Source organism: Solanum dulcamara, chromosome 2 (assembly GCF_947179165.1).
Source record: "Solanum dulcamara chromosome 2, daSolDulc1.2, whole genome shotgun sequence".
NCBI classification, from domain to species: Eukaryota; Viridiplantae; Streptophyta; class Magnoliopsida; order Solanales; family Solanaceae; genus Solanum; species Solanum dulcamara.
Window position 1 is genome coordinate 56,820,086 of NC_077238.1, and position 20,559 is coordinate 56,840,644.

The following is a 20,559-nucleotide window of genomic DNA, read 5'->3' on the forward strand; positions in this document are numbered from 1 at the left end:
GGGATTGAGTGTATTTTCTAAGAACATGTCCAATTTTTCCATATTCTCTACATATGATTTACTCTCCCTCATAGATAACTTTTTTAGTTATGGGTTCCTATTGTTACCTCTTTTTCGATGGGGACTTGAATGCAAATCCTGGCGTATCTTCCTCTCAAGGTCGCTGAGGTGCATGTATCTATCTTCAAGAGCCTTCCTATTTTTTTTTTCAATTTTTTCTAGGATTTCTCTATCATAGAACTCAGTAGGAAGTGAGGCAGTCTTGTCCAGATTGCTGTCTGTGTTTCCATAGTTTCTTGTGGGACAAACTTGGGCTCCCATCTTCTCACTAATAGAAAAATTCTAGCTACAAACCAATGGCCGTCATGGAGTGATTTGTTGATGTTCTCTATTTGGTTGAACTTTGCAGTAAAGAAGTCCCATCACAAATCTATTAGATTGAGGGTTTAGTGGGTTGCCACATGTCGGTAAGTTTTAATTTCAGGTAACTGTGAGGTAAGTTTTTCCCAAACAGCTTTACAATAACTGAGTTCCTTCAAGGATTATATATTCTTTCTTTGACTTTTTTAGATAGAATAATTGGTCCCTGTGGGGAGTCGAATTTATTGTCTGGGAGAAAGAGTTTGGGGTCAGGTGTGGTTTAAGGCTTTCTTCTTGTTTAAAAAAATTCTTTGAAAGAGGTTTCTACCAATGAATGATCTTCTTCCATTGCAATCTTTGTATTAGGTGGTTCTGGTGGGTCAGGGGGTTTGGAGAAGGATATCGGAATGTTAAGAAGGATGGAAGACATTGGACAATTCTAGAAAGGAAAATCTATCTTTACTCTGCAAGGACATCGACTTTCCTTGCATGGCCATCTCGTGTCTTTTTGGTTGGTGAGGAGGTTTCCAGCCTCATATTTCAGACTGTTTTCATCCTTCATGATGTCGATTTCTTTATTTTTTTTCCGATTAAAATATATACGATTGAGACTTTAGGTGATGATTTTGTAAGACTTAGGTTTTTGGTTTACATATTCACACTAAACATAATTGATCAAAAAAGAAGGAAAAAAGAGTGTGTCCATGTGCAAGGACACGAGTTAGGCACATGTGGTGGGAGGAAAGGAGTTAGGAACACGTGGCGTCTCTATCACTATAAATTCAGTCTGTACCCTCCTTCCTCTCTTCTCGTTACATAATAGATTATACATAATACATCTCTCTTTCCACATTACTGAGCCACCAGAGAAGCTACATAGGTCAAAAATGGCGGACGGAAGCGGTGCTGATTGCCATACTGATACAGAACTAAAGCCGATTCGGAAAGTGCTTCTCATTTCCGCTGGTGCTAGTCACTCCGTTGCTCTTCTCTGTAAGTTCACCCTTAGATTCTCTAACTCAATTTCCATTCCTTTCTTTCTTTATACGTACAACGAATAAACTTAACGGAAAGGGAATAATGTTGTACTCTTGTATCAAATTAGTTAATCTTCCAAGTGGTTAGCCTTTTTCACCCTTCCTAACTGAAAAGAGTGACCGGTCTGCGGAAGCACGTGTGTCTGCAAGTAATGTAGATGGAAATGTGAAGCACAGACAGAGGTGAGAGAGAGAGAGAGGCAATTGAGTAGGGAGGGGAGGGGGTAAGGCGTTGTCATAGTTTAGAATTTGCATGGACAAAAATGGTCCACGTTATCAAATATACTATGGGTAAAATGGTAATATGTGCTCCCACCTTTATCACATCTCTCATGGCCCTTCATTTCGGGTTTTATTCATATACAACTACAATTATTCCCACCAAATCGTCAGGGAACAGATCAACGGCCTTCATCCTAATTTATTTGTAATTTCTAAATCAGAAAGGTCATGGTATAATTTTTTTTTTTTGGGTTGTAATTTCTAAATCAAAAAGGTTGTAGAAATTTGTAAAATTAAATGAATAAATACATTTCGAAAATAGTTAAAATTATAGTGGTGATACTTCTATTATTTACTTATATCTTGACAAAAAAATATCTTTATAAAATTCACTAATAATTAGGGGTACAATGGACTAACAAAAGTAAAAGGAAAAATGTCAAATGTTTTCTTTCAAAAAGTAGTACTTGTTGAAGATTTTTTTCCTCAATAAACTATATAACTTAAATGGAATAGATAAAAAAGAGGACACTTCGGTGCACCAAGCATCTCGTGTTCAATTAAGGTCTTTGAAGGGCTGTACTCGAAGGGCGTGTGTGATGATTGTAGCCTACCTATTGCAAGCATTAGTGATTGATTTCACGGCTCGAACCCGTGGCCTATAGATCACGAAGAGACAATTTTCTTGTTGTTTCAAGGCTTCCTTGAATGGAATAGATTGAATAACTCATTTTTGAATTTTTTTTTGTACAAATCTATAGAGGGAATCCCCTATATATGAATGGGAGTATTTTCCTTTTTATTCTCTTTCCATACAATCTTATAGGATATGCTTTTTATTGGCCCACTATTAAAAAATGGTACAAGGGTGTGCCATTTATCACAAAAAGAAGTCTTTCAAATGTTCTTATATAGGGTTGTTGCAACGTGCAACCACTCTGTAATAAGGTTTGGGGGTGTAAGCTTTTGATCTACCTAAAGGCAAAGATACCAATTTGGTGGTTCATAGGTACAACAGATATGCATATTATGTCCTTAAGTCGTTCATTTCTAGCTCAATAAGTAGCTTGAATGTCTTTAGACAATATTTGCAAGTTACATGGACTCCCTTGTTGCCACAGATAGGGATATAGTATTCTTGAGCTTATTTTGGAAAGAATTGTTCAAAGGACTAAGGATTGATTTACACCACAACACTACCTATCACTCCAGATAGGCAATCAGAAAGGGTGAGTGGGTTCTACGAATACAAATTGTGATGTGTGATACTTAATAAGCCTACTAAATGGTTTTTTCATAAGCCAACTAAGTGGTGCAAGTAGATGTCCCTAGTTGAACACTTATACAATGCTTGTTTTTATTCTTCCTCATTAGTTAGTCCTTCCAGAGTACTGTATAGGAAAAATACCTGACTTCAAGGTTGATTTAGTGCCCAAGCTAAGTTTAGCTGCAACAAATGAATTACTCCAAAAAGACAGTTATTAAAAAGGTATTAAAAGACATCCTGGCTAAATCAGCAAGCTGAATGAGGTCTTATGCACAAAACCGCCATCATCAACAACAACAAACCCGGTGTAATTCCGTAAGGGGAAGTCTAAGGAGGGTGGGATGTACCAACCTTTCAGGGGTACAGAGGTTGTTTTCGATTGACCCTCGACAACCCTCCTCCTTTATCCGGTTGTATGGGCAAGATTGGAGGTTGGGTTTCACCTGAACCTCCAGTCGTATAAGCAAGCATCAGTAGCATCATAGGATTATGGATCCTAGAATTAGCAAGGTGGCTTATGAGCAGAAGTTTCTATGCTTCAGCTGTTTTTAAAGAAAATTAATTTGGGCCTGATTTTATAAATAATAGCAAAAGGGCTGCTATGCCTCATTCAAGTTAGTTTTTGTTTTTCATCTTTTTAATTAGGTAAATAATTTTATTAACAATTAGGGGACACCTCATATACAAGCCATATACCAAAAAATGAGAACCTACATTAAAATATTTTTCTCGAAAAAAGAAACCCAATCTTTTAAACAAATAAGGATCTCATGGGTACACCAAAAGTAAACTAGAAACGAAAGACTACTTTGCAATTTTACAAATTCTTGTTCAACCCTTTGAAAGGCTCTTATTTCTCTCTTTCCAAATAACTCACTTAATTGCTAAAGAGGAAACATTCTATGCCCTTGGACTTCTCTTCCCTCTCATGTAAGCCCAACTATGCAACATTTCCTTCATTATAAACTCACGTAATATGCCATTCCCTCCTTTCTACGAGTATCTCTTTTGCCACCCTGCTAGCTGTTTCTCTACTTTCTCAATTATCAGATTCCACACTATCAGATCTTTGTCCGAATCATGCAATGGTAGACCATATATAGTAGGTAAAAGTGCCCACCTTACAATTCAATCTCTTCAGTATTATCCACTTATGCTACACGAGTGACCTCACATTTTTTGAGATTGATTTTGAGGCCGACACAACTGAAATCAAATAATAGTCTGTCTCAAGTAATCTAACCGGAAACCTCTGCATCACAAAAAGTCAAAGTATCATCTGCAAATACGATATGTGTAACCGTCACATTACTATGCCCTCTAAACAAAGCATCAAATCCCTTCAATAAACCTCCAATGACAGTCCGATCCATCATTTTGCTGAATCACATAAAGGATGATGGATCTCCCTATCTTAACCCCTCAAATTCCCAAAAAATCCACATGGACTCCCATTCACCAAAATTGAGAATCTGGCAGTAGAAATGTAAAAATTTGATTCATCTCTCCACTTGTCCCAAAAACCCACCTTTAACATATGAAGTCAAGAAAATTTCAATACAAATGATCATAAGCTTTCTCAAAATCTAGCTTACATAAGATTCTTGGATCTGCTACTTTCTTGAGTCAATCACCACTCTCCACTTAAGTTGCATTTTCTTCCACAAGCTAGTCAGCCCCTAATTGAACCCATCATAGTATTGGATAAAAGAATTGTCAAAAAGGGAATGGTGCAGCTACTCAAATGCGAGAATGGTGGACTAATTTGCTGCCAGGAGAAGCAACCCAAATTCCTCTAGCCTGAGTTCCCAAATGTCTAGCCTTATTTTGCCCTAAATGAGAATGGTAAAGACAAAGTTCTTCAAGGAGGAGTGCAATTGTTTTACTTATGCATCTATTACAAATTCAAGTTGCTAAGGTTGACTAATGAAAGTTTCTTGAAATAGAATTCATCCCAGTTTAAGTTTTAGGAAATTTTTGATTGGATAGTTTGCTCTCTTTATGTTTTTTCCCTTTGAGAGCTGAGTTTGTTAGTTTTGTTTTTTGTTAGGACAATAGTAGACTAAAAAGAAAGCCAGAAATAAAAACGATACGTGAAAATTCAAGGAAAAGAGACTCAAGAAATTTGAGAAAATAGTTAATTTTGATTTGATAAGATTCAAGTAACAACGTATTGATTATTAAAGGAATCGAACACCTTTGCTTGATAAATGAATCAAAACTTAGATTTGGATTTTGACTGCTTCTTTAGTACCATTACAACAATTAGGAACATATACTAACTGCCTTCTACAAATACCAAAAAAGCAATTAGAGATATCAAAGAAGAAATTATCTCACTACCTTGAACTATGAACTAGTTTAGACAGAAAAGATAAATCTCAAAGTAAAAGTCACCAAATGATCAAAAGAACTGTCAAAGTAATATCATTTATCAATTCAAAGTATCCACAATGAGAGAAATCACTCCTATTTATAAAAGTACAATGTGGCTGCCAAGCCTTAAAAAAACCCTGGAAAATAAACTAGAATTAGGAAATAAAAAGCTAGAGGCTGCAAACGAGGATGGGAAGCACAAGTCCGTAGGTATGGTGGCTGATTTGAGTCTCAAATACCTAGGTTTTTGAGCTCATTTAGGGCTAAGATTGGCTACAGTTTTTTCTTGGGGGCCCAGTCCACCTCTTTGTGGACTTCCAACTTGGAACATGAAGTAATTGTAGAACTTGAATCAGTGTTATCAAAGGCATGCTTAAAGCGCGCATAAGCCTTGAAGCGAGGCTCAAAACGTGTTGAGCGCTTCGCTTCGCTTAATGTGCACTTCAGTATCGTCATCAAGGTCCTGACGCATACTTTTCCTTGCCAGTGAGTCTTGTGAAGAGATGACACTAAACAATTGATATTTCATTTTATCGTAAATTTTTTCAATTTATTTGTTCATATATTTGTCATACGTGGTTATAATTTTTAGTCTTGGACTAAACACACATATATATATATATATGTGTGTGTGTGTATATATTTATGTTTATAATTTTTTCTCCCTTTGCCCTTTTTTTCATTGAAGCCCGCGCTTTACTTGCGCTTTGCGCTTAAAGCCCCAATAGGCCTTAGAACTTTTTTGCGCCTTTTGCTTATGAAGAGATGACACTAAATAATTGATATTTCATTTTATCGTAAATTTTTTCAATTTATTTGTTCATATATTTGTCATACGCGGTTATAATTTTTAGTCTTGGACTAAACATATATATATATATATGTATATGTTTATAATTTTTTCTCCCTTTGCCCCTTTTTTCATTGAAGCCCGCGCTTTACTTGCGCTTTGCGCTTAAAGCCCCAATAGGCCTTAGAACTTTTTTGCGCCTTTTGCTTTTGCTAACACTGATTTGAACAACTCATTTCGTTTGAGCTTGTTCTCTTCTTCCTCAGCAAGATTCTTTTTAATTTGTGGTAAAAGTCCATTGTGCTTGTTTTGAAACTCCTTGGTTTGAGATTGTATCATGGGACTTCTTGAAGCTTCCAAAACTTCATCTTTGTCCTTAAATGTTGTTGAGCTTCCATGAATGGCATCAAAGTGGGTAAGACATCCAAAAACTTGTTTACACACCAGTCTACCACCTAAAGATAGGTATTGGCTCTTCCATTTGGATAACTTTCTCTCAAATTTCTCCAGAATATTGTTCCAGATGACAATTGACTTGTGTTTGTAGCCCAATGGAAGACGCAAGTATGGGGAAGACAATGATCCTATATAACAACCAAGAATCTCCGCCAAATTGTGGACTTCATTAGCCGAAAACAACGGACTCTTTTGCTGGTTAATGTGAAGCCCTGTGACTGTTTCAAATAGCATCAAAATGAGCTTTTAATACAAAACCTGTTCTGCCTCAGTATCACATAAAATCAATGTGTTGTCAGTATAGAGAGTGTACGAGATAAAAAGGTCATTCTGGTTTATTACCCTTAATGTGAAGCCCATAATCGAGTTTTGTTCCGTACCTAAATGAAGCATATTGCTGAGGCCTTCCATAACCAGGATGAACAAGAAATGTGAGAGGGGATACATTTATATAAGAACCCTTTGTGTTTGAAAGAAACCTTGAGGTATGCCATTAATTAATGCTGAAAGCCCGACAGCAGAGATGCAAAAGTGTATCCAGCTTGTCCCTTTTTTGTCCAAACCCATTTTCCTCAACAGATCCTGTATGTGATCAAAAGCCTTCTCGGTGTCGAAATTGCATAGAATTCCTGCTCTCTTTTGCTTCAGCCTACTGTCTAAGCATTCATTTGCATTGAGAGCTGCGCCGGTTATCTGACTTCCTTTTATAAATGCCGTTTGAGAGCTTCTGACCAACTTATCAATGATTTTCTTGGGCCTCTCCACTCTTAACTTAGACACAATCTTGTAAAAACAACCAATAAGACTTAATGTATGAGGCATTCATACTTTTAACAAGATGTCTATTTGAGTGCAAATAGTGTAAAACATCCATCAAATCTGGATTGATTGGTCCTAACACTTATGAAAGAATCCCATAGTGAATCACCCTACCGCTTTATCAGACACACTGTTGGATAACCTCGATAACTTCTTCATCCGAAAATTCTTTCTGTAAACAATCATTATCATCCCTGGAAATGGAAGGAAGATTCCCAGTATTCCAGAAAAGCTTGTGTGGAGATGCTTCTGAATATAAGCCTTGGTATAACTGCAAGATCTCATTGCAAATTCTTTCCTTGTCCTTGAATAAGCTCTCCATGGATCATTAGCCTATCAATGTGATTGTAACGTTTGTATGCATTGGCCTTTTTGTGAAAAAACTTGATATTTTTGTCCCCATGTTCAAACAAAAGACGCCTGGACTTTTGTCTCCAAGAAATCAGCCTTGTGCAACAGTTCTCTCTTACTGTGTTCCCTAGTTTCTGCAATTTTACATGTTGAATCCTTGGCCTTTCTCTTTTCCAGATTACCAAAACAGTTTCTTCCATTCTCTTAATTCCTTTAAGCATTTTAAGCTGATTTGCGAAAATAAAATCTGTCCCACCCCAAATCTGGAATGAATTTCACCAGCCATGTACCAATTCCACGACCTTTTCTTCCAATCACATGTTTTCAAATTTAAAAGAAGACCTGCTATGTTGCCACTGTACAGCTGAAGAACGATAGATGTATGGTCTAAGAAAGGCTTTGGCAAGACAGCTTGTCTGATGGAGCTGATTTGTCATCTCGGTCAGCCAAGAACAGACACCTATCCATCGGTGAAGTGGTAGTGGTGTTTTTTACTCCATGGACCAAGTGTAAGAGCCTTCGTGAAGTGGAGGATCGATTAATTCGAGTTCCTCTATTAACTCAGAAAATTCCTTCTTGCTGCCTGTAATCCTCTGGTTGTGCCTGCATTCATAAGGAAGTCTTGTGACATCGAAGTCACCTCACACGAACAACGGATCATCTAATAAAACCCTTAGTGCTGATAGTTCAAGCCATACATTACTTGTCTGCTTAAAGGAGCATAAACACCAGAAAGTTTCCATTTTAAATCATTGTTAAGGTGGGTGGAGGAAATGGAAACAGAGTCAATTCCTTTCAGAAGTTCCCTTGACAAACACCTCTTGTCCCATAGAATGATGATTCCTCCTTTAGTTCCATCAGCCTCCAAAACTGCATAATCCACCCACTTCTGGATCAAAGACCTAAGGACTCTTCTTTTGTTTCTCCATTTAGACCCCTAACATTCCATGATATGAGATTCAACCTCATTTATAAGTAAAAATCGGTATGCTCGTTCCTTTGCCCTACTACTGTCATGGTCAAAATTCACGTGAATCTTTACATTTGTTATCTCCATCTTCAATTTGTTTTCCAAGCTGATACAGATTGAATAACTGGTTGTTTTTTTGATTGCAACTCTCCTCTGCTCCATTTTCATCAGATATGCAATGGTATCTGCTTCAGTTCCGGCAAACTTGATGCCTAAAAGTTTCCCCACCTTCCCACCTATAGATGCTGATGACTTGGCGTTTGACTGCAGTTGCTAGCTTCAGATAGCTTCTTCTGGAGTACTGATTAACCCAAGCATAATTAATTAACTTAGATTGACTCAAACTGTATTATTTTGCTGTCATTTTTTCGTGCTACCGTTCTTCGAATTCTTCTCTTTTCTTTCGAGCCAAGGGTATATCGGAAGCAAGCTCTCTACACACAAAAGGTAGGGGTAAAGTATGCATACATCCTACACTCCCTAGACCTCACTCGTGGGATCACACTGGTATGTTGTTGTAGTAGGCGGTACTGCATAATAGAAGAGCTTGATTCAGCTTCAGCTGCCAACTCAAACTATCAAGCTTTTCTGTGTGATGGGTAGTTGATGTAATCAGTGTAATTGCAGCTGGAAATGTTGTTTGCTCATGGGGAAGAGGAGAGGATGGACAGCTTGGCCTTGGGGATGCTGAAGATCGATTTTCTCCAACTCAGGTGAGTGCATTGGATGGGCAGGAAATAGTATCTGTCACTTGTGGAGCTGATCATTCAACTGCTTACTCGGAGGGCTTCAAGCAAGTCTATAGCTGGGGATGGTAGGCTTTCTTTCCATCAAATATTTCTGATTAATGCATTATTATCATAAAATTTAGAACCTGTGTGAAAGTTGATAACTGGTAAATTCTTTCCATTAGCTATTAAAAATATGTTACCTCAGGAATTTGGCTGTTAGAACATACATGACAATTCTTGATGATTTTGTGGTTTGGATATTACTCCCTCTGCTCCATATTATATGGTGTTTTTAGCTTGGACACACCCTTTAAGAAACACTCTCCCTTAGAAAGTAAGAGGTGTTTTCACTCTATTGCCCTTAATTAAATAATACTTCACTGATTTAATATGGTACCTTTGTTCTTTAAAATCCACTTATCTAAATAAGGGTAACTTTGAGAAGAAATAATTATTAACTTTTTGATGAGGTCGTGCGTCCGGCACACATGTTTTGGCCTTGTGTGTCCATAACTCAAAATAGGCGACCTAACGGCCGCCGCCTGGTCAATGTGACCCCCTTTGTGAGGAGGCACCCTTTCTCCCGAAGTTACGGGCCTATTTTACCGAGTTCCTTAGAGAGAGTTGTCTCGTGCCCACTAAATTGCTCTTAATTAAATAATACTTCACTTATTTAATAGTGTACCTTTGTTCTTTAAAATTCACTTATCTAAATAAGGGTAACTTTGAAAAAAAAAATTATTAACTTTTTGATTATGTAAAAAAACCATCAACTTTGGATTAAACATAAAAGTTAAAAATATCATATAATATGGACCGAAGGGTATAGATCTTATCCTAGCTACTTCTGCCTTTTTATAGGCAACTTGAGGAAGCAATTTATGGAACCAGCTCTTTTAAATGTTGCAAATTCTTTTTTGAGCATGCCGAAGAAAGTTATCTTCTTACTGTAATTTTATCGTAAAAGTTGGCCAATGTTAGAAAAATCTCTAAATTTGTAGAAACAAATCGGACATGAAAAAGATAAAGCTTATAAGAGCACAAAAGATGCAAATACAAATGCAGATTGGGACAGTTTGATTGCATCCAGTAAAGATGTGACAAAGATTTTGAATGCCACCATAACTGGAGTATATGCAAATAATTGCAGACATGAAAGGAGATCAGTGTGGGAGGAGATGGTAGCAGTTAGGGGGTTAATTGATGGTCCTTGGGCAGCGTAGGATTTAACATCACAAGATACCCCTCTGAAAAAGCAAACTGCATTAGGAGCACTACAACAATAGAGGAATTTTCAGATTGTATAGAAAATCTGGATTTGATAGATCCTCCTTTGGAAGGGGGCTCATATACATGGTTCGGGGAGATAATCTTGGAATTGCTTCTCGAATAGACAGAATTCTTTTTTCTATAGACTTCGGTCAGATCACTGTCCAATTTCATTGCAGTGTGGTGTCTGGGAGTACAACAAATCTTACTTCAAGTTTGAAAATTAGTGGCTAAATACTGAAGATTTTGTAGATAAAATTAAGGTTTGGTGGACATCTTTCGGGTTCATTCGGAAACCAGACTATATTCTCTCTTGCAAACTCAAAGCACCTAAAACTAAATTAAAGGAATGGAGCAAGAGCAGCCAAGGGAATTTGGCCATACAGAAAATTCAAAAATTTTGAATCATCTTGCTTCCTTTGATAGTATTTAACAAAACATAGCTCTTACCGAAGAAGAATCAACACAATAGGCACCACTTTTGACGGAATATGAAGAACATATCAAGAATGAAGAAGTGGCATGGAGGCAAAGATCTAGAGCTCTCTGGCAAAAGGGAGGAGATAAGAACACTAGTTTTTTTCATAAAGTGACAAATGCTCACAAGAGACACAACAACATTAGTCAATTGGAGATACATGGGGAAACAATGGAAGAGCCTACAAGAATAAAGAAGAAAATTATTGAATTCTACCAGAAGTTGTACACAGAAACAAATGATTGGAGACCTTTCTGCAATCTCGTTAACAACCCAACTATTTCTGTAGAGGGAAAGGAGTCCCTACAGAGAAATTTTGACGAGAAAGAGGTCTTTGAATGTTTGAAGATGTGTGCCATGGATAAAGCCCAAAGGCCTGATGGTTTCACTATGGGTTTTTTCATCAAATGCTAGGAAGTAGTGAAAACAAGACATCATGGACACTATGCATAACTTCCATACACATGAGATTTTTGAGAAAAGTTACAATGCCGCATTTCTAGCCTTGATACCAAAGAAGAAAAGGAGCAAAGGAACTAAAAGATTTCAGATCCATAAGTTTGATAAGCAGTGTTTATAAGATTTTGTTCAACAGAAAGGTTGAAAAAGGTGTTTGTCAAGCTGGTTGACTATCAGCAAATGACTTTTATTAAGGGGAGACAAATAAATGGATGCAGTGTTGATAGCTAATGAAGCAGTAGACGCTAGAATCAATTAGGAGAAACCAGGGATCTTATGTAAGCTGGACATTGAGAAAGCGTATGACCATGTTAATTGGAAGTTTCTACTCAAGGTTTTAGCATGTACGTTTTTTTGGGAGAAATGGATCAAATGGTTAGTTATTGTATCTCAACTATGAAATTCTCAGTCTTGATAAATGGAGAACCTCGGTGGGGCAGGGACACTCTTATTAGTTCATTGCTTGATGCTTTGCCAATATATATTATGCCTTTATTTCCCATTCCAGATGGGGCTATACAAAGGATCGATAAGATTGGGAGGGATATTTTGTGGAATGGAAACAAGGAGGAAAAGGGGTTCCATTTAGTCAAATGGTGCGAGGTGATGCATGGGGAAAAACAGGGTGGGTTAGGCATCAGGAAGAGTAAAGCATTCAAATTGAAATGGTTGTGGAGATACTCTCCGGTACCTCGGTGGACATAATAAGAGCTAAATATGACGAGGATAACAAGTGGATAACAAAGGAAGTAAACTCCTTTTGTGAAGTGAGCTTATGGATATCCCATAAGAATATTTTGGCCTCTGATGAAGTCTCACACCTCTATCAGGTAGTTAATGGCTGCAAAACATCTTTCTGGGAGGATAATGGCTTGCTAAATCTCGTACTATCTTTCTAAATGAGCAAACCATAGTTCATGAACAACATATCAGAATTTCTTTAGGCGCTGCATTGATAAATCACATTTTTTCATGTTCCTTTTATAAATAAATGTTTGCAATTACAAAATTTCAAATACATCCAATTTTATTAAAATCCACTAGCCAAAAATTGTAGTAATAGTTATTTTTTAATATAATCCTTTCACATGGTAAGAACAATCGCTTCATGCCGAACATGAATTTGTTTTTTCTTGCAAAATTTGAAGTGATGTTTTTCTTTACAAAATAAACTTATGGGTCAAGTTTTTCATTTTAAAAAATTGAAATCATAATTTGAAATCCCTAGTCATGTTTTTTGGAGATCCCACATCGAATGTCCAAACAAGGATGAAATTATGATTTCATATCACATTTCCTAACGCAAGCAAAGAACTGAATTCAACGTTTTAAAAAAAAAGAACTGCATTTAAAGTTAAAGTAGGAGGAGTATTTAGCTTGGCCTATTTCAGTTGCCGTGGTTTGAGATCCCTTGGCCATTATGATAGTTGGAAATTTCTTGGTGTTCCTTTGGTTCTTGTGATTCAAGAACTCTCGAGTCTTTTTTCTTTGGTTGTAAAATTTCACTGGTCACCCTTGGTTGTAATTGATACTATATTCATCCCAATTTATGTGAAAAACCTTCCTCTTTTAGATATTCAAATAGAGACCAATATCCACATTGAAATCAAATGATGATTCAAGCTTTTTGAAAATAAATTGAGTCACCTAAAGTATGTGAAAAGAAATATGCATTGGCTGGTGGTGATAATTTTATCTGAAGAACGGTTTGATCAAGAAGTGAACCCTTTGTTTGATTCAAACTTCAGATTCTCTCATTTCATGAAGTCCTTACTCTATTCGACCATGTTATGAATTCTATGTCATTCCATAAAGTATTCACGACCAGGTACAAAACAAACCATTCTTTACTGTGCATTCCTGTTTTCAATACTGGTGGCCATGATTTCTATGCCATTTCAGTTTTATTTTAGTGGTGATCGTGATGGATGAAAAGAAGTAGAAGCCAAATGGTAATCTAGGAATCTTGATGGATTCAAGAACGATGATGGAAAGTTGCTTTATGCTGAAGTTCTTAAATAACATTACACAAAGCTACAGGACCTTGGTACAAACTTCTGTTTGCCATTCATTATCCAATATATGTAGATTCGTGATGAGTGTTTTACGTATGAATATTGTGTTTTATCACTGAACTTACTTTTAGTTTTCCCAGACAACAATCTTAGCAACTCTTCATGGTTTTCACTGAGACAAGCAGAAATGAGAGTGTTCTGATTTTACCATAATAGGTGGTTTGCATCGTACCAAGGATAATCTGTGTGATGAAAGTATGAAGAACATTAACCTTGTATGTGGGATGATGTACATTTTTTAATTGTTAGCATGTATTTGGATCAAATAAGCAGGCGTTGTTTCTTTTTTATTTGGTAGGGGTGATTTTGGGAGATTGGGTCATGGAAACTCCAGTGATTTGTTCACTCCTCAACCAATTAAAGCACTTCATGGTATACGCATTAAGCAGATTGCATGTGGAGACAGCCATTGTCTTGCTGTTACCATGGAAGGCGAAGTGCAGAGGTTGGTTGCCCCTGCTCTTGAGCTGTAGTTTTGGTGGATCTGATAAACCTTACGGTCATTTATTTTCTCTTTATTTGATAAAGACTTTATGTTCTTTTTGTTTCCTTAGTAGTGTTGCTGTTGCATTTATCCAATCGACATTAGGTGCTTCAGTGATTCTTACCATCTTCATCAATCTTCAATCAATACCTAACTCACAGGCTTCTGGTCTCATTTTTCTGTTTTTTTTCCTTAAAGTGCATTGGTCGCTCATCAACCTTTCTACTTTCGGATACTTCTGCAAACTTGGGGCAATCTTTTGCTCTACAAATTTGTGGCTCTCATCTGTCACTTTTTGCTACTTTAAGTTCAAAATTATAAGTGCCTGCCAAAATTTAGCCATTTCCAGAATGAGTTGAAGGTGTTTAATTGTTTTCTTAGAGACAAATTTGGATGGTTAGAACCACTTTATTTAAGTTGGAATATAAAGAAACTACATGTAACTTACTAGCAGGCACAAATTTCCAACTTAAGATTTGAATCACAAAAAGTAAAACATGACATTGAAGTTTTGGAGGGAGTCTGAAGCTCTCTTATTTGATGAACATAACAAGTAAGAACTACTATTCAAAACAGAAGAGTTCTCATAAAACTATCAAACAATAAAAAGAGAAAGTTTAAAGTTTTTTCTCTTTTTTGGGCTTATATTATGTGTACTTAGGGAAAGCATACAATTCTGTCTTCCCCAATAAAAAGACATATCTATTTCATTTTGTCTTTACTTCCTGCTTAAACTAAACGAAGGACAGAAATCACTACCTTGTAACATTCTCTTATATTCTGCCCATTTTTATATTACCATCCCGTCTTTTTCATGATTAGTTTCCGAACACATTTTACGTATTTTCTGAATATATATATAGCAATCTAGTTTGCATAACTTTGGAAATGCTTTCTTAATATAAGATTTATTTCTAAAGCTGCTTCTTTTTATCTGGAAACTGGAATCTCAAGTATTAATACAGTTAGCATTCAATTTCAGTTGGGGGAGAAATCAAAATGGCCAACTAGGCCTTGGCACCACAGAGGACTCTCTTGTGCCTCGAAAGATTGAAGCTTTCAAGGTATTCCTTGCTAATTGTTTGTGAAGTTATGTAGTTACTATCATTGTTCTTTCACAAACTTTTTTGTAGCATTTCTAGTAACTTAAAAAAGATGGTATAATTCTTTGTCAAGTGTATGGCTTCACTTAGCTTATATGTTTGGTATCCTAGTAAATTAATAGCTTTATTCATATGGTGGTAATAAACTTCAAATTGCCCACATAATGAGAGGATATTTTTCTGGGATTACTTGGTTTTGAGTTGTCATTTCTTTGTTGCTTTCATTTTACAAGGATCACCATGTAACTCCAGCCGAAATCTGATGTAGATATATGCCTCTTCTTTATTAGTGATCCAAGGGTGGACACAGTTGATTTTGTAATTGAAATTTTTGGTTTTTTTTTTGAATGGTCAAACATTAATCATTCTGGAGGAAGACTTGATAAGAATTTGATTTTCTTTGGTTGGTGCATCACGTTTGATTTGGTAACCAGAAATCCAGAATATATGAAATTTACTTGAGTCACAATACTCTTTTGCAGGGAATACCTGTAAAAATGGTTGCTGCTGGTGCTGAACATACAGCTGCTGTCACAGAAGATGGTGAACTTTATGGTTGGGGTTGGGGTCGATATGGTAATCTGGGCTTAGGTGACCGAAATGATCGCTTGGTTCCAGAAAAAGTGTCAGCCAATGTGGTAGGCATCTTGTATGGAATGTTTCTGTTGATTACTATCAGTCTATTTATTAATTACTGTGACAACATTGTACTTACTGAGCTTTAGGCTTTGTGTTTTGTGGTAAACAAGAATCTGTTTAACGTGTATCTGATATTGCTCAAAAAGATGTATTGTTGGCAGTCAACACAGTTTAATACTTCATATGCTTCACTTTATTTGTCTCTCTTTCCTCTTTAGTTTGTCTAAAAAAGAATGCCTCTTTCCTAATTTGGAGACTCCTTAATTTCAACGTCCCACATGACAGGTTAAAGGGCATTTTGGTACATTATACTTATCGTCAGTTTAAGACCAAAAGATTCAGAAGTTGTTTATACTTTCTTAAACTCTGTGCCAAGTCAAACTGACACAAAAAAATTCAAACGGAGGGAGTATTTGTTTTCAATTTTCTTTTTGTATCAGAAATTTTTGTTTTGCTCACTGTTCTTCTGGAATAAAGGGAATTGGGGAAAAGGTGAAAAATAAATGTCCATGGAAATAATTTGGAGAAATAATTTGGAAATTATAGTGAACAAGTCAAATGGCTATGTTGTATTCTCTTTGAGTTATGCCTTGGGCTTCAAACAAAAGGATTTTAGGGAGAGTGACAATAGTGCCTCAAAACTTAATACAAAAACATCAATACCTTACTCTTTTTACACCGGTAACAAGTAACTCTATCCATCAAGGCTAGGAAAGGGCATAAATAACCTAGTGTTTTTTGTCTCCACTGGAATTTGAACCTGATATCTCATGATTTAAAACCACTTCATTAACCACTAGGCCATTTGTCTACGTGGATGTTGACTTGGCTTGATTTATTTAGTAGCTTGACCATAGGAAGATTTTATTTAATAGCTGTACTGATTTTATTCTGTTTCCTAAAAATTAGCCATAGGAGTTTTGTATAAAACCCCTTGCTCATGGTATGTAAATACATACTAAAAATAAGAAGAATACTTCGTCTGTCTCAAAAATCTTCATGGTATCTAAACAGTTGCTGCTTTTTGAGGTGGGTTTTCTCCCTCTCAGCACTTGGTTCCACTTATCTTTCAAGATGTCTAGTTTCTTCCCTCTACTGTACTGTTCACGTTAAAAGGGTTGCTATATGCGTCAATCTGTTTTGGCTAGAGTTGTACAAAAATCAACATCACCACAGGCTTTCCTCTGTTGCCAGCGACCAAACCCCAATAAACAGCTCGGTCAAAGACCACCACATGTGCCATCACACGCAACCAGTAGCTTTACCTGTGGTGACCTGTCAGTCTTGCAAGCAGTGAACCATTTCCTACGACTTTTTGGGAGAGTTTTGTTTCCTAGGGTTCACGGGCCTATTCCAAGCCTACCCATCCTGTTCCATCAATTTTCAAGCACCAAAGGTAGGGTTCAGCTGTTATGATCTCTATTATAATTTGTTTTTACCTATAGTTATTTAATTTCGTTATAAGAATTAGCTGGACTGACAGGTAGTTATGTAACTAAAACAGTTCTGGAAATCTGTTAGGAAGGACAATACTGTTCATTTCAGGAAAACAGTTCTAACTGGTTTTCCCTCCAAATTTTGTGGAGCCTTAGAACTAATATAAATACTTGTAATCTCATAGCTGAGGGGTATCTTTTGAGAAAGAAGAGAAGTGAAAGAGTAGTTGCTCCATAGTTCTTCCATTCTATCGCTGTAGAGCAGCAGTTTCTATGCAACAATTATCATTTTTCCCCAAATTTTCCCTATTAATTGTGGAGTTGTATCATTGGTATCACAGACAGGGCTTCTCCGACCTGTTAAAATGGGTGATCTCAACACTAAGTTACAGGAATTGCACACTGAGATTGATGCTTTAAAGGGATCCATGGAGGGAGTAGTTGGATCTGTGTTAGAATGGATTAAAATGGTGGATGCTAAAGTAGCAAGTGCCATGAATGACATCAAGAAATTGATAATCACCATGATTGCGAGTAATGACCAAGCTGCCAATGGGGCAAGAGAAGTTCCAAACAGAGGAGGAGATCAAGCTTGTGGAGGGATGGGAGCTGAAAATACCAAAGAAAATGCAAGGGAAGAGGTGCCAATGGCCCACTAGAAATTATCAGATAGAATTTCCCAAGTTTGATGGGACTGGGTTGTGAGAATGGATCTACAAGAGTGAGCAATTTTTTATGTGGATGAGACCCCAACAGCTGCTAGGGTTAAGCTAGCATCTTGTAGGGTGGAAGGTAAAGCACTGCAGTGGCATCAAACCTTCATGAAGAGCAGACTCTCAAGAGAATGGCCAAGTTGGGGAGAGTATGTAAGGTGTTTGTATTCCAGATTCAGAATGGAGCTCTTTGATGATCCAATGGGAGATTTTTAGGAATTGAGTAAGACTATGTTGATACATTTGATGAATTGTTAACTAGGGTGGAACTAGCTGATGAGTATGTAGTCAGTTGCTTCATAAGAGGCTTGAAACCTGATTGGATTGCAGATTGTCTGTTAAGATGTTTGCTCCTAGATCTTTACAGAGAGCCATTAGTCTGGCCAAAATTCAGGAACAAACCATCTCTCTGAATCAACAACCAACCAAAAACCTAACCAATCCTTCTTATGCATCAGCATCTACTTCAAAGACCAGTTACAAACAACCTACCTTTTCCCAGCCTATACCAAATTATTTCCTTCCTAAACCTACTCAAACCAAAAGCATCACCACCAAATTCCAAAGGCTTTAAACCAAGATTTCTGAGTCCGGGTGAGATGGAGGAAAGAAGAGCCAAGGGCCTATTTTTTAATTGTGATGAGAAATTGAGTGCTACTCATGTGTAAAAATAAGAGACAACTGTTTTCCCTAGAATTGGAAGAAGGTGAAGAGAGTGTGTTAGATTCTACAGAAATGTTCTCTTTGATGGTACACGGCTTAGCTACTGACTCTGAAGGATCAATTATGCCTCATGTCTCAGTCCATGAATGGCACTTGTGACTTTAGTACTATGAGGGTAACTGCTTCTGTTAAGGGAAAGGCCATTCAAGTCCTGATTGATACAGGCAGTACACATATTTTTTGGATCATAATACAACCAAGAAGTTAGGATGTTCTTTATCAGATATAAATCCTTTTGTTGTGTCTATGGCTGATGGCAATAAAGGGAACTGCAACTATATCTGTAAGGGTTTGACTTGTAATAAGCAAGGTGTGGTGTTTGAATCCAACATGCTGATACTTCCTATTGGGGGTTGTAACATGGTAATGGGGATATAGTGGTTAATCACTCTTGGGGATATAATGTGTAATTTCAGGAAACTGAAAATGGAGTTTACTCTTATGGGCATAGGGTGCTATTGAAGGGGCTTCACCCCCTGCTGTTAAGATGGTTCAACAAGGGAAGATGGACAAAATATTAGCACAATCAGCTGACTTGTGCATGATTTCAATAGGAGTATTGAAGGAAACTTCCCAAGAGGAGGGTGTTACTCTTCTATCTATAAGAATTTGAGGAAGAATCTGAAAATCCTGCTGATTTGCAGAAAGTATTGGATGGTTATGAAGAATTGTTTGAAGGTCCAAAGGGTTTGCCACCTTCAAGATCCCATAACCACAAAATCATCTTAAAGGAGGGGGCTTCTCCAGTGAATATAAGACCCTATAGGTACGCTGTGATTCAAAAGGATGAGGTAGAAAAGATGGTAGACACCACTCATTTCTGGGGTTATTAGACATAGCACAAGTCCATATTCTTCCCCCATTGTCATGGTGAAGAAAAAGGATGGTACTTGGAGGATGTGTATAAAGAGTTGAATAACTGCACCATCAAGGACAAGTTTTCGATTCCTGTTACAGAAGAGCTGTTGGATGAACTGCATGGTGCTACCTTCTTTTCAAAGTTGGACCTGAGATCTGCTTATCACCAGATCAGAATGTATGAGGAAGACATTCCAAAAACAACATTGAGGACTCACCATGGCCACTATGAGTTCCTAGTGATGCCTTTTGGATTAACCAATGCTTCATCTACATTTCAGTCTCATGAATCAGGTTTTCCATCCTTACATCAGGAAGATTATTCTTGTTTTCTTTTATGACTTCCTCATCTATAGTGGTAGTTGGGATGAACACTTGCTGCATTTGGAGGAAGCTTTCAAGTTGCTGAGATCTAACCAATTGTTGGTCAAGAAGAGTAAGTGTGCTTTTGGTGTGTCACAAATAGACTACCTAGGTCATGTCATTTCTGCTAAAGGTGTAGCAATGGAGGAGCACAAGATATCAATGTACTGAGCTGGGCCTCAACCTACAACTATCAAGGGACTCAGAGTGTTCCTAGGTTTCACAGGTTACTAAAGGAGGTTCATTAAGGGGGGTATGGGAGTATTGCTAAGCCATTGACTGATTTGTCGAAGCTGAATAAGTTCAAGTGGAGTACTGCAGCTACTACTGCTTTTGAGCAACTCAAGCAAGCTGTCACCTCTACCCCTGTACTAGCTTTGCCCGACTTTTCCAAGGATTTTGTGGTTGAGCCAGATGCCTAAGGGAAGGGCATTGGTGCTTTTCTACTCCAAGAAAAAAAATAATGTTTATCAAACAGAGCCTAAATAGGAGGAAAGAGTTACAATAGATCCCTAAAGATTCAAAACTATGAAAATAGAATTCTACAGCAGTAAGGAGTCTTTCTGTAATCATCCGTTAT

The 20,559-nt window shown here is 37.1% G+C and overlaps 1 protein-coding gene across 2 annotated transcripts in view; it reads left to right on the forward strand.

The window, feature by feature from the left end:
* The first annotated feature begins 944 nt into the window (after window positions 1-944).
* The window catches only part of LOC129880581 (ultraviolet-B receptor UVR8), a 40,126-nt gene continuing 20,511 nt past the window's right edge, over window positions 945-20,559 (forward strand). Inside the window, exons 1-5 of one of the 2 annotated variants that reach the window (XM_055954671.1) lie at window positions 945-1,353; window positions 9,276-9,462; window positions 13,959-14,105; window positions 15,127-15,208; window positions 15,730-15,885. In XM_055954671.1, coding sequence (XP_055810646.1) covers window positions 1,248-1,353; window positions 9,276-9,462; window positions 13,959-14,105; window positions 15,127-15,208; window positions 15,730-15,885 — 678 coding nt within the window. In that variant the 5' untranslated portion in view covers window positions 945-1,247. The remainder of the gene's footprint in view (window positions 1,354-9,275; window positions 9,463-13,958; window positions 14,106-15,126; window positions 15,209-15,729; window positions 15,886-20,559) is intronic. The other variant, XM_055954670.1, reaches the window with a different exon arrangement.